Source organism: Pan paniscus, chromosome 4, assembly GCF_029289425.2.
Source record: "Pan paniscus chromosome 4, NHGRI_mPanPan1-v2.0_pri, whole genome shotgun sequence".
In the NCBI taxonomy this organism is placed as follows: Eukaryota; Metazoa; Chordata; class Mammalia; order Primates; family Hominidae; genus Pan; species Pan paniscus.
In genome coordinates this window covers 109,657,621-109,670,314 of record NC_073253.2, presented here as the reverse complement: position 1 = coordinate 109,670,314, position 12,694 = coordinate 109,657,621, and the positions used below count along the sequence as shown (strand labels likewise).

The 12,694-nt window shown below is 37.8% G+C and overlaps 1 protein-coding gene across 4 annotated transcripts in view; it reads right to left on the bottom strand.

Annotated features, from left to right (window-relative positions):
• KCNN2 (potassium calcium-activated channel subfamily N member 2) overlaps positions 1-12,694 on the bottom strand; it is an 827,086-nt gene that overhangs the window by 89,115 nt on the left and 725,277 nt on the right. For 3 of the 4 annotated variants that reach the window (XM_063604594.1, XM_063604595.1, XM_055112545.2), the window contains one exon: positions 7,997-8,415. The exons of the other annotated variant lie outside the window; for it this stretch is intronic. In XM_063604594.1, coding sequence (XP_063460664.1) covers positions 7,997-8,415 — 419 coding nt within the window. The remainder of the gene's footprint in view (positions 1-7,996; positions 8,416-12,694) is intronic. 4 annotated transcript variants of the gene reach the window in all.

Sequence of the window (12,694 nt, the reverse complement as noted above, 5' to 3'; positions counted from 1 at the left end):
AATAAATCAAGGTGGATATGTTTTCCCAGCACTGCAATGCATATTTTATGACTACTTTTACAACTATTAAAGGAACTTGATCCCAAGTAACATGTTTCAAATTTAAGTAAATCATCAGGAAATAGGCACCTCTAATGGCTAGTGCTGGGAAAGGAGTAGGCTAGGCCTCTGGGTGACTCTCCTGAAAATACAAAATAAAATCATGGCTGGCAGACCAGGAAAATGAGCTAGCACTCTAATATGTGGCTCCCTATTTCACATTCATCTTATGTAAATAATAAAAAACCACAAATAGAACAAGTGAAACTTTCAGATGCCATTCATCCCTTCCTCCATGACAACTGGCTTATGTTATATAAACAGATAAAAAACACTGAAACTGTTTTGAAATGGAAAACTTGAAAATTAGAACCCAGATCATTTAAGAACTCTATACAGAGTTGATCACATATTGAAACTTCAAGTTCATTTAAAAGCATGTTCTACAAAGAGAAGTAATGAATACATGTGGTGTTAGAGGAACAGATTAAGTTATTAAAAGACATCCACTGCAATGCTAAATTAATGTACTAGATGTAAACAACTACCATCCTATTTTTTGTTTTATTGGTGCTCAGGAACAAGGGTATTCATTTTAAATTAGTGTGTACAAAATTATATTCAATGCCCATATTCCATATGCAAGTGGGACCCCAAATTACATATTCTCTATAGGGATACAGAGAAAGTGGGACCCCAAATCTCATATCCTCTATAAATTAGTGCTAAGAGACTAGAAATCTGTCTAGTTACAAAATGAGATATTCTCTCATCCTACAGGAGCTTTCCCTTAGCAACTCCTTCATACTACTGATGTCAGAAGACATAACTGATCCTTGTGCTAAAAGCAGCTATTTTATATAAAACTTATGTTGTATGTAGTTTTATTATGGGGCATGATTTGACTGTAATATTCCACAATATACCATATGTGATGGTTAATTTTAGGTGTCAACTTAACTAGATTAAGGAATACCTAGAGAACTGGTAAAGCATTATTTCTGAGTGTCTGTGAGGGTGTTTCCAAAGGAGACTGGTGTGTGAGTCAGCGAACTGAGTGAGGAAGATCCACCCTCAACGTGGGTGAGCACCATCCTGGCTGGGGGCTAGGACAGGACAAAAAAGGTAGAGAAAAGGTGAGTTCCTCTCTCTCCCCCCCCCCCTCTCTCTCTCTCTCTCCTGGAGCTGGGACATTCTTCCTCTCCTGTCCTTAGACATCAGAACTTCAGGCATTCCAGCCTTTGGACTCTAGGACTTGCACCTGCATCTCTTTGGATTCACAGGCCTTCAGCTTTGGACTGAGAGTTGCACCACTGGCTTCCTTGGATCTGAGGCTTTTGGACTTGGACTGAGCCACATATACCAGCATCCCCTGTCTCCAGCTTGCAGATGACCTCTCCTTGGGACTTCTCAGTCTCCATAATCCTGTGAGCCAATTCCTCTAATAAATCCCCTCTCATGTATTTATATCTATATCCTCTTGGTTGTGCTTCTCTAACAGACCATATAATAATAAATTATGTTTCAACTGCATTTCAGAAATCATCTTCCAGGAAATTAAAAACGAAAACAAAATAATACAATATAGAAGAGTATTAGTGACAGGGTGACAAAAAATAGAGTGAAATCTACCTGGATTATTCTAATGAAAGAACAAAATATACTTTTAAGACACTGAATAGTAGACTCTAAACACAACTGAAATTGAAGTCTCTATTCCTCAGGTTCTCTATGCTAATTTGAGAATAAATACCTAATTTATTTTCATCTATTAGTTTTCAGTGATCACGAGAATTTATTCTTTATTCATCTAAAATGCAGTTTAGATTATCCAAAGGTATTCAAAAGTTGCATTATGCTTCTCCAGTTTGTCTACTTTCAAAAAGAGCAAATTATTGTTAAGTCATTTTTAGAAAATGTTCCTTCTTAACAAATGATACCTAGTTAATACATATTTAAGCGCCCTGAGAGATAAAATAATGTGAAAAGAAAGGACAATAGTTGGCCACTTTTTTAACCAAATGACCCTTTTCCATTCCAAACATTACCTGGAATCTCCAATTTATTACATATTATCACAATGTTTGCTTTTCTGCTTGGGAACACTACCACCTAAATACCTAACTCACCTTTGCTCTCTCTTTTCCTTTCCATCCCCAATTTGCCCCCTAACACAGCATTACAAACCTATGTCAAAAAGGAAAATATTTCACTGAACACAGAAACATTATTTTGAATTTCCAAACTGTGCAGAAAAGTTCAATTTCTTTCTATCTCCAAAACTTCAGTATTGTCATATGTCAAGTATGTTTCCCAGAAAGCATGGCCAAATAAATACTCCTTTTCCCTCTTGAGGATTTCTAATGCATATACATATACTAAATGCTCTGAGAACTCTTACAGTGAAAAAGAAACAAAACTCCTTTCTTTGTGTAACATAGCACTGACCCACAATATTCAGTTCTACCTCTTGCAAAATAGCTACTATTCTTGCTCAGAAACGGTGCCTAGTAAAACACACTTTGGGGTGAATAGCTGCCTATGTAAGCTATCTTTACAAAACTAGAGAAGTCTCAAAAGGTACAAGTCAGGATTGGATAATTCCCAATATTCAGGACCCCAAGCTCTGAGTTTCAGGTTTCTTCTAAAACATAAATGTTCCTGAAATTTCTCCTAATACATTCTGATTAAATGCCTTGGCCTGGGACCCCATGAACATGAGATCGCTTAGCGGCACTAGGCCACACTTCTCAGCTGCTTCAGAGGACAGTGTTCTTCCTAGGACTGATGCCTACCTTAACACAAAGCCAAACCATAACCAGAGAAAGAGTAGATTACTGTGGTCTGGTCTGGGGAAGCTGCTTATTAACAAATGTAGGCCACAGAAATAATGCTAGAGTCTTCCTTCTCTGCTTCCTCCTATCATTCACCAAAAAGAGAGAGAGAGAGAGAATTTTTATTACCTACAGGTAAAAAATTTCAGAGGCACATGATATGCCAGGGAAAATAATACCACAAGGAATAAATGCCTCCCATAGGATGCTCTCCCCATTAGTACAGAACAACTTCTAGAAACTTATAGAAATCCTGAATCTTGTGCTCCTAGAAGGACAGGAATAGGTTTTTAATGCAAACTTCTCTAGAAAGCTGTTTCTCTTTTTCTCTAGCTCTTTCCTTTTAAAAAAGTCCAAAAATCTAAGTCTCTTTTTAGATATCTAATTAACTAAAAATAAAAATTTCTATCAGATGTGAATCTCCCCTTTTTACATGGAGAGGATGCTTGGATGGACCAAAGATGGAACTGGTAGGATTCATTCAAATCCAAATCCTAAACCAAATAAATAGAAAAGCTGTGTGGTATATTTAGTATTGTAAACTTCATATAAGAGGGGGAAAAAAAGGGTCAGAAAATAATTATCAAGGAAGCGTAAGATACTGGTGACATCATGTTCCAAATTGCAAATTTATGGAAAAACAATTTTTTTTTATTTTTGTATCTTACAAACCACAATCTGGAGAATTTGTGCAGCAAAATGGAAGTTTAATAAAAACCAAATGTGGAAAATCTTCTATTAACACAATGCTGGTTAATAATTTTTTTTTCTTTTACACATTCGTGTAATGATAAAACGTTACGTTGGGAAGAAGTCTTAACAAGCCATTTAGTTGGCAAATGAATAAACTAAGGCAAAAAGACATGAGATGTTTGGCCTGAGGTCACTCAGCCCCTAAATTACACAACTGAGACTAAATCCCAGTGTCCCAATCCAGAGTTTTGGCCTCTGTCCCTTCCCCACCATTCTGTCACAGATTTGTTTCCTTTATGTACCTGCTGGCTACACACTCTCATTCTTGCTATGAAATGAACAGTTTTCACCTTTTATTGCCTCTTTACATGAAAACAGCAATGGACATCACCTCACAATCTGAGCATGTTAAAAAACACACAGACTTGGGGCTGCTAAGCAAATGTGGCACAGCTTGCCTTGGCATTCTGTATTTAGTGATAATGGGTTAAAACAGTTAAGATGAACTATTTTTGAAAAGAAAATATATGGCATGTACACAATTTTGAGGCACTCTTAATTGGCCTTTGGAAGCAGATGCACTAGAGACCACCCGTGGGGATGTATATATTGTCAGACCTGGCTATTTCCCTCATTGTTACATTGTTATGCATAATTTTTAATTAGGGCTTATCTTTATACAGTAAATAGGTATGTCAACTAGAGTTTTCCATATTTATTCTTCAACCATCATAAGGTACATCTGCTCCAGAAAATATCATAAGCCTGTAAATACCATGATTGCTAGGAAACAAAGCATTACCATAAGGAGTCTACCTTTCCTTAAAAAGAAAACGTTAATCCCTCAAATGGCATATTTACGCAGAGAAGTTCTAAAAAAAAGGTTCAGAGACATGATATTAAAAACTAGTCACTACCAAATTTCTGGTATAAACAGGTGGGCTCAACAAACATGCTGGCCTCAGCTCCTTCCCTTAACAACCTTAAAATGATTATAAATAATACTAAAACAAGCAGACAGCAAAAAAGCATGTAAACCCATAAGGACAACAAGAATGAATGACAGAAGAATAGTTAAAAAAAAAAAAAAAAGCTAGAAAGCCAGTCGACAGGTGGCCACTGACTTACCTGACATGAGAATGCAGAATTCTGTGGCAACAGTGGTGAAAAACCAAGAGGCAACCGCACATGCACTGAGAACCAAACCCCTCACCCATGACTTAGGCACTGTTGGCACCAGTACTTCTGCATGTGGGGATAACCATAGAGCTTCGAAAGGGAGGACAGGTTCAAAAAAGGCATAGAGGCAGTTAGACACACAGATGTCCTCTTCTGCTTTGTAGAAACACTAACTGTTCTTTCGCAACCTGGCAGAAGTCTGAAAATCTATTATCTGGAGACAGTACAACACAAGGTCTGTGGACCTACTGCAGGGCATCAGACACTGGAGAGAGCAAGCTACTGTACTGATACCAGGAGAACAAGCAAATGCTTGCATAGTAACTGTTGAGACCTCTTCTTTGCCCTGTGTTTCAATTCCCAAGACGCTGTCACCTCAGGCTTCTGCTTTCATGGCAGAAGAGCAGAAAAGACTTCCGATGCACTGGTCAGATGGTCAGAGAAGACACAAAATATGTAAAGATATTGAAATTGCTGTTCTATGTCCCCCACTCAAATCACCCTTTAATAAAACCTGCAGCTGACAAATTTGAAGTATGTATGAAAAGCTCCTAAAACAGAAGCCAAAACAAAAGAAAAATGCATCTTTGGGGAAACAAAATGCAAAGAGAAAAATTTCAAAAAGCCATAATTAACATCTCCAGAGAGAAGTTTCTATGAAAGAAAAGCATGATGCTATTAAAAAAAAGGCATTCAGGGATCAAAAATTAGACACTGGAAATTAATACACAATACAGAAGAAATAAAATCCCAATAGAAAGTGTGAAAGATAAATTTGAGGTTATCTTCCATATATAGAGCAAAAACAAATGGAAAACTATAAACAAAGAATAAGAAAATTAGGGAATAATATAGGAGGGCCATTATCTACACAACAGAAAATAGGAACAAAAATCATTAAAGAATTCAGAAAAATCTCCAAAAATTGAAGGACATGAATTTCGAGATTGAACAGGTCCACCAAGTTCCCAGTACCATGGATTAAAATACATCCTTGTATTTTACAAGGATGCATTAAATTACATCCTTGTGTAATTTTAGAATACCAATACTAGAAGCCTCCAGAAACAAAATAAATAAATAAAAAAGGAGCATGGCATCAGACTGCTAGACCCTGAATACCAGAAGAAAATGGACCCTTCAATATTCTGAAGTAAAGTGATTTCCAATCTAGAGTTTTATATCCAGCTGATTACCAGTTAAGCATGAGAGAAGACTAAAGACTCCCATATCTGCAAGATCTCAAAAATATCTCTCTTATACACTACCTTTGCTTCAAAACTACTGGAAGATGGATTCTACCAAAATAAAGAACGAAGAAAGAGGGTGAAATGGGGTTCAAGAAAGGGTCTACTGAGCATACAAAAAAGGCAAAGAAAGTTCCCAACATGATAGAGATGCAAGTCAGAATGTTCCAAGAGTCATTTCTTCAAGGTGAAGTTGATAAATTGCTTAATATATTTGAAAAGAGTAAAAGGTATTTATATAATGTGAGAGAATTTAGAGATGATTTAGTGATAAGTATACAGAAAACTAAGCAAATAAAAAATGAGGCAACTATTTCTTCCAGAAAAAATAAAAAATTGTGCAGGAAAGGAAAAATGATTACGATATATTATCTTGTTCAGCTACAAATGCAGTTTATACAGTAATAACAATGTAAACATAGAATATAGATTTTAGGGTTTATATATCTTACTGGGAGATAGGGAGATAAAAATCACTTTTTTGGGGAGGAGTGAAGTTGTGAAAGGGGTATGTTTATATACGGGGAAAAAAAAAACAAACTGACTTCCACAGAAGGAAGTTAATAGATAGCTCCAAAACAACAACAAAAAATCTAGATGCAGCAACATAAGCAATTGTATTTAAAATACAATTTATTTTTGTATTTAAAATACAAAACTATAAAAAGCAGTTACCAAGAGAATGGCTAAACAGATTTAAAGTGAATGCTTCTGGAAAGCTGGAATGGGCTGGGGGGTGGTCAGGGTTCACTACCCTTTTTTTTTTTTTTTTCAGCAACTCTCATATAGCTGTTTTTCTTCCTTGAACTATCTGAGTGTATAACCTTGACTTTCAAAAGCCAAATTAAAAAAAAAAATATTCAGCCTGGTGCGGTGGTTCACGCCTGTAATCCCAGCACTTTGGGAGGCTGAGGCAGGCAGATTACGAGGTCAGGAGATTGAGATCATCCCGGCTAACACGGTGAAACCCCGTCTCTACTAAAAATACAAAAAATTAGCCAGGTGTGGTGGCAGGCACCTGTAGTCCCAGCTACTCGGGAGGCTGAGGCAGGAGAATGGTGTGAACCTGGGAGGCAGAGCTTGCAGTGAGCCGAGATCGGGCCACTGCATTCTAGCCTGGGCGACAGAGCGAGACTCCGTCTCAAAAAAAAAAAAAAAAAAAAAAAAACTACAAAGACTAACATCTGAACTTTCAACACTCCTAGAAATGTCTAAATCATTCCTATGTCTCTACTGTTAATTTCAACTTGAATTTTCTTAACCAAGGTCATGTGAGGGTACTCCGTAGCCCATTATGAGACAACTATTCCTGCTTATGTCATAAGTCTATTTTTCTTAAATGGCAAAGTTAACATTATTAACGTATAACTGATTAAGATCACTGAGCCACTCCTGAAATCTGAGAATATATGCCTAGGTCTAGACCACCAGAGCGCTGCAGACATTAAAACAAATACACATTGCCTGTTCTTACTAATTCTTGAAAGTTCAGTACAAACTAATATGTATACCCATAACCTCCTTATCAAGTAATCATTTGAAAACTATCATATACAGGCACTAAAACCAACAAACCGCTTTAAGATATCCCCTAAAGCCCAGGCATTTTGCATCAACACTGTTTCACAGGATTTCTGTCTCATCAACAAACAATGCTCATAAGCAATCAGGCACAGAAATGACTCAATATTACCATTAAACTCACATTTCCAATAAAAGTGTCCTGTACAATTTCTAGGTCTCCAAATTTTGGCACAAAATTATAAAGGCAGCCCTCTACTGAAAACTGATCAAATTAGAAAGAAAACACACAAGCATGAAGGCATTTGCTCTATGAAAAAATCTTCAGAAAAGCTTTGTCACAGTCATTTCAAAGAAGCCTGTCAGAAAATCCAAAATTTTTAAGAGTGAGCCACTACACGTCTCATGTCTAAAATTTTTTTTTTCTTACTTGTGAAGATATCACATGGTAAATTATGTTCTCAGGAAAAGAAACAAACTTACCTTTCACAAGCTCGGACAGTCCATGCGGCAATTATCCATAATGAGATACTAAAAACCAAGAGTACAGTTCCTGGGCATATAGTCATTAAAGTCTTCATAACAAAACGTGTATTGAAGTTTATCTTATTAAGTGCTCCAATGCTTCTAGAGGAGGCATCAGTGAAAAGTTTGCTATGTAAAAGCATGACTCTGGCAATCAGATAGAGTCTTAAGAACATTGGTATAGATAAAATAATATCCACATCAGCGGTGGTTGTGGATGGGGCATAGGAGAAGGCAAGCCGGGCCGTCCATGTGAATGTATAATTCCCAGGTATGGGATGAATAGCACACACCAGTATTTCCAAGCAGATGAAGAAAATACGCTCATAAGTCATGGCTATTCTCCAGTCATCTGCTCCATTGTCCACCATGAACAACTGAAAAAATAAAGTAGAAAATCAGCTTCAGTATGGCATGAATGGTCCACAAGTGTTAGCGCAGATTTTAAAAACACAAAACAGATGACTTTTAGCAATCATGGCAAGCTAAAGGTTATAACTTTTAAATGCTAGCCAGGTATACTATTTTTAGTAAAGGGTATTGGTATTCATTTTGTACAAATTAAATTAAAAACTTGGTACTCAGGAGCTAAAACTGTTTTGAAGTTCAAAGTTCCTGGACAATCACGTAAACAACATCATTTTAAAACAGAGGCTTGAGCCTATCAGTCATGAAAACCCCCTCAGATGAAGTCGAAATGGACTCGCCTTATAACAAGTTGTTTTCCTCTTTCAGTCTGGATTTAAAGCCTTACACAATTCTAACTATATTCTCAGTGAAATCTATTTAGGGTGCCTCTGCAATCAGTTATACCCTATAATGCAACAACACATGAGCGTTCTTACAGGAAATCTTATTCTTGGCTTCAGAGAAAATCACAAGAGACCACAGACAAATGTGGCAGAAACATTTCTTCCAGTTTCCCCACGACTACTCTATTTTCTGTCTCTTTTCTTCTATTCGTCCATAGCCTTCCCTTGGATTATTCATTTACTTTCAATCTTTATTTAATAAAGTTCCCTTTTTCCTCCTGTTTCTGTCATTCCTTACCCCACAATCAATGAAAACAAACAAAATTTTTTAAGAAGAAAAAACCAGCGAGAAAGCAAAGTAAATAAATAGATATATAGATAAAGAGTAAAAGGGACAGAAAAGAGTATCTTCCTCTCTTCCCTGGCTCTCTGTAAACAAGTCCTCCAGGCCCTGGCAGTCTAGAGACAACCAGAAGCATTTGGAAATGTGTGATGGCTTTTCTGACTGCCACAAGGACTTGCAAGGGATACTGACACTTAGGGCCCAGAAGCCAGGGATGCCAGCCATGCTTCAATGCTGAGAGTCCCACGTATTAGGAAGACCTTTGTTTTGAGAAGCTATATATATTCCAAAGATACTGTCATTGCTGCCTTTGGAAATTACTATCAGGGACTATTACAAGTCACATAAATAAAATAGTACTGTTCTTTAAATCCACATTTGCATTCTTACCAAAAATGTTATTATCCAGCTTGATTGTCTACTTTCTTTACCAAACTTGACCCTGAATGACCTGGCAGTGTGCAAAAATCAAATCCACTTCCAAACGGGCTAAGAATCACCAAGACTCCAAATAGTCAAAAGCTGTGTGGCAAAGTCCCAGCTGAGTTCCAATAAAGTTATTCCCCATAATGTTTTGGACAACAATACAAACTCAGGATAAATACCTTCCAAGGTATTTATCTAGTAAAGAAATGTCAGTCTGAATGTATCACTCCAATATACTGCTTACAAATAAGCCTCCTCCTTCTAGGACTGGCCCTCCTTCCATTCTCCCCAATGCACTTGTTCCTCTCACCTCACTCTACTCTCTTTTATTCAGGCCCTTTTCACTACTCCTCTGCTCACTTCCCTAACTAGGCTGGTTCTCTCTATTGAGTCTCACTCCTTCAACCATAATCCTACTGCCATTCTCAGCAGCATCACCCTTTACCTTTAGGTGATCCCGTCCAGGTAAACTCTCAATCTGGAACCTGATATCCAGGCTGCTGCAGGTGGCCTATGGCCACCACCCACCTGTGCCTTCAAGCTCAGCTGAACCCTCAGAGTCACCTTGTGATCATTCCCACATCCACCATGGGTTGTTTTCCTCGAGGGCCACCATTGTTCGCCTTTCTCTCAGCATGCACTTTCCCCACAGTATCAGAGGAAATACCCTCTATTTGATACATTAGCCACAATCTTACCTACAGCCACACCCTTTCCTCCTTATTTCCCTTCCCTTTTGCTTCATGTGTCTAAAGCAATGTTTCACCAAAATCCAGTTCTCCTGCATCAATAGCCTACAGTCTAGTTCCTGTGCCTCTTTTCTCTCAGCAGAGTCTACAAAGTCAAACTTCTACTGTTCACTAAAAACAAAACACCCAAAGAGAACCAAGGCTGGCTCCATGCCTACTCTCGGTTGTGTTTGTTTTCTCACTTATTCATTCTCAAACAACTTCCAGGCAGATCTTGCTCCCATTAACCTACCAAGACTACCCTTGCTAAGGTCACTAAAGATAACTTCATTATGAAATCTGATCCTCCCATCTTAATTTTTGTCTCATTTGTCCTGTCATTCCTGCTTCCCTAAGAAGGATCTCTTTCCTTGGCTTCTGTGACATGTTGCTTTTTCCATCTGCTGCCACTCTTAAGGATCTCACTGTCTTTCTCTCCATTCTGTGTCCCTACTTGGTATGGTCTGGATGTGTCCCCACAATATTAACCATCACACTACCGGAGTCCATCTCTGACTTTTCTCTCACTCTATACTTCCCTGGGTAGTCTGATCCTTCACTCTCCATTACCATATTCCTCCTATCTTCCATTGTCTAATGACCTTTTTAAAATTTAATTCAAGATTAACACCATTCAAAGGCCCACCATGGCCTGATGGGTAAAATCTAATCTATACCCATAGCACACAAGCCATTCTGCAATCTGGTTTTGCCTATCTCTCCAACTTCACTGCCTACTATTCTACTTACATCTCCCTATGGTTGGAGATTCCAGAACATACCAACCTAATCATGCTTCTGGGTCTTCGTACATTCTGTCCCATGGCCTGGAAAGCCTCCATCTAGCAAATTTGTATTCCTTCAAGACCAAACTCCACGTCAGCTCCTCTAGCATGTAGTAGATGCCCTGTAAAAATCTGGAAACTCCCTCCTTTGTTCCACCATGATCCTCATATGTGCTTCTTATTGATGCTGTCACATAAAGGACAATAAAAGACTTCTTAATAAGACTGTCTCCCCTACTTGTTAGTGAGATTCCGTGTCTACCTAGTGGAGGATAAGAAATGCTTGATAAATAAACTTCCTTGTTATTTCTTAGTTAACAGTGACTATCCTAATCACTGGATAGGTCCTAATATCAATTAAATGTGCTTGTGGAAGCTGAGAATACCAAAGCATAATGCAAGTGAATGTACGACACATTCACCTAAATAATAAGTCATTGCAGCAGCATAATTTTGCAGTTCCATAGAGTCCAGATAACTTTCCTCTTTGGTAACTTCCTCACAAAAATGTTCTTTTACATAGTTGTTTTTTTACTATCAAAGGTCTTAATACCTGAAATTTTTTTTTTAGTCATAGCATATATTTTAATGCTGAAATTGAGGAAAAATATTTACTTGTATTATCTACATAATCTTCACCCTCAATGTTGCTTGTTTATTCATTTACTTATCCAGTGTACTAAATACTATGTGCCAGGTATTGGTCTACATACCAGCCATACAGCAGCATTTATGATGAACAGAGAGTCTGCCCATTGAAACTAACTTTTGCTAGGAAAAAAAAAAAAAAGAAAGAAAAAAACATAGTCAAGAAAGCAGACGTAAAGAAATCGAATAAAGTAATTACGCTTTTGGACATTGTTATGAAGGAAAGAAACAAGAGATGAAATAGAGAATAATGCATTAGAGATGACAGTAGATGTGGTCATCAGGAAAAACCTCTGGATAAGTACCATTTGATGCAAGATCTGGATTAAGAGAAAAGCCAGTCATGTAAACAACCAGAGGAATAATATTCTAGGCACAGGAAACAGCACATGTAAAGGCCCTGGGCTTTATAAAAGCTTAGCATGCATAAAGAAATGAAGGAACATCAGAGTGGCTGAAACTTAATGATCAAGGGGCAGCATGAAAGGAGATCAGTCTGGAAATAAGTTTGAAGAGACTAACTGGGACCAGATAAGCAGGCCTTTGTTGACCCATGGTATCCAGACAGGATTTCAATCAAAGCCCAGTGGGAACCCATTGAAGGGTATTAGGCAGAGGAATGATGTGATCTGATTTATAGCCTGAAGGGCTCACCCATACTGCTCTGGGGAAAACAGGGTGAAGAGGGGCAGTTGTGGAAGGAAGGATAAAAGTTAGGAAGCTCTACTGCATTTGATTGGTTGTTGTACCTCGTCACCTAAATTGGGGGACTGTCATGGTAATGGAGACAATGAGTGCACTGGACATAAAGATCTTATAGCATACCAAATTGTCTGGCTCACAGCTAAAGCAGTGTTAAGAGAAAAGTTTATAGCACTAAATGCCCATGTGAAAAAGTTAGAAAGATCTCAAATTTAAAACCTAACATCAACCTAGGGAAACTAGAGAAACAAGAGCAAACCAACCCAAAAGCT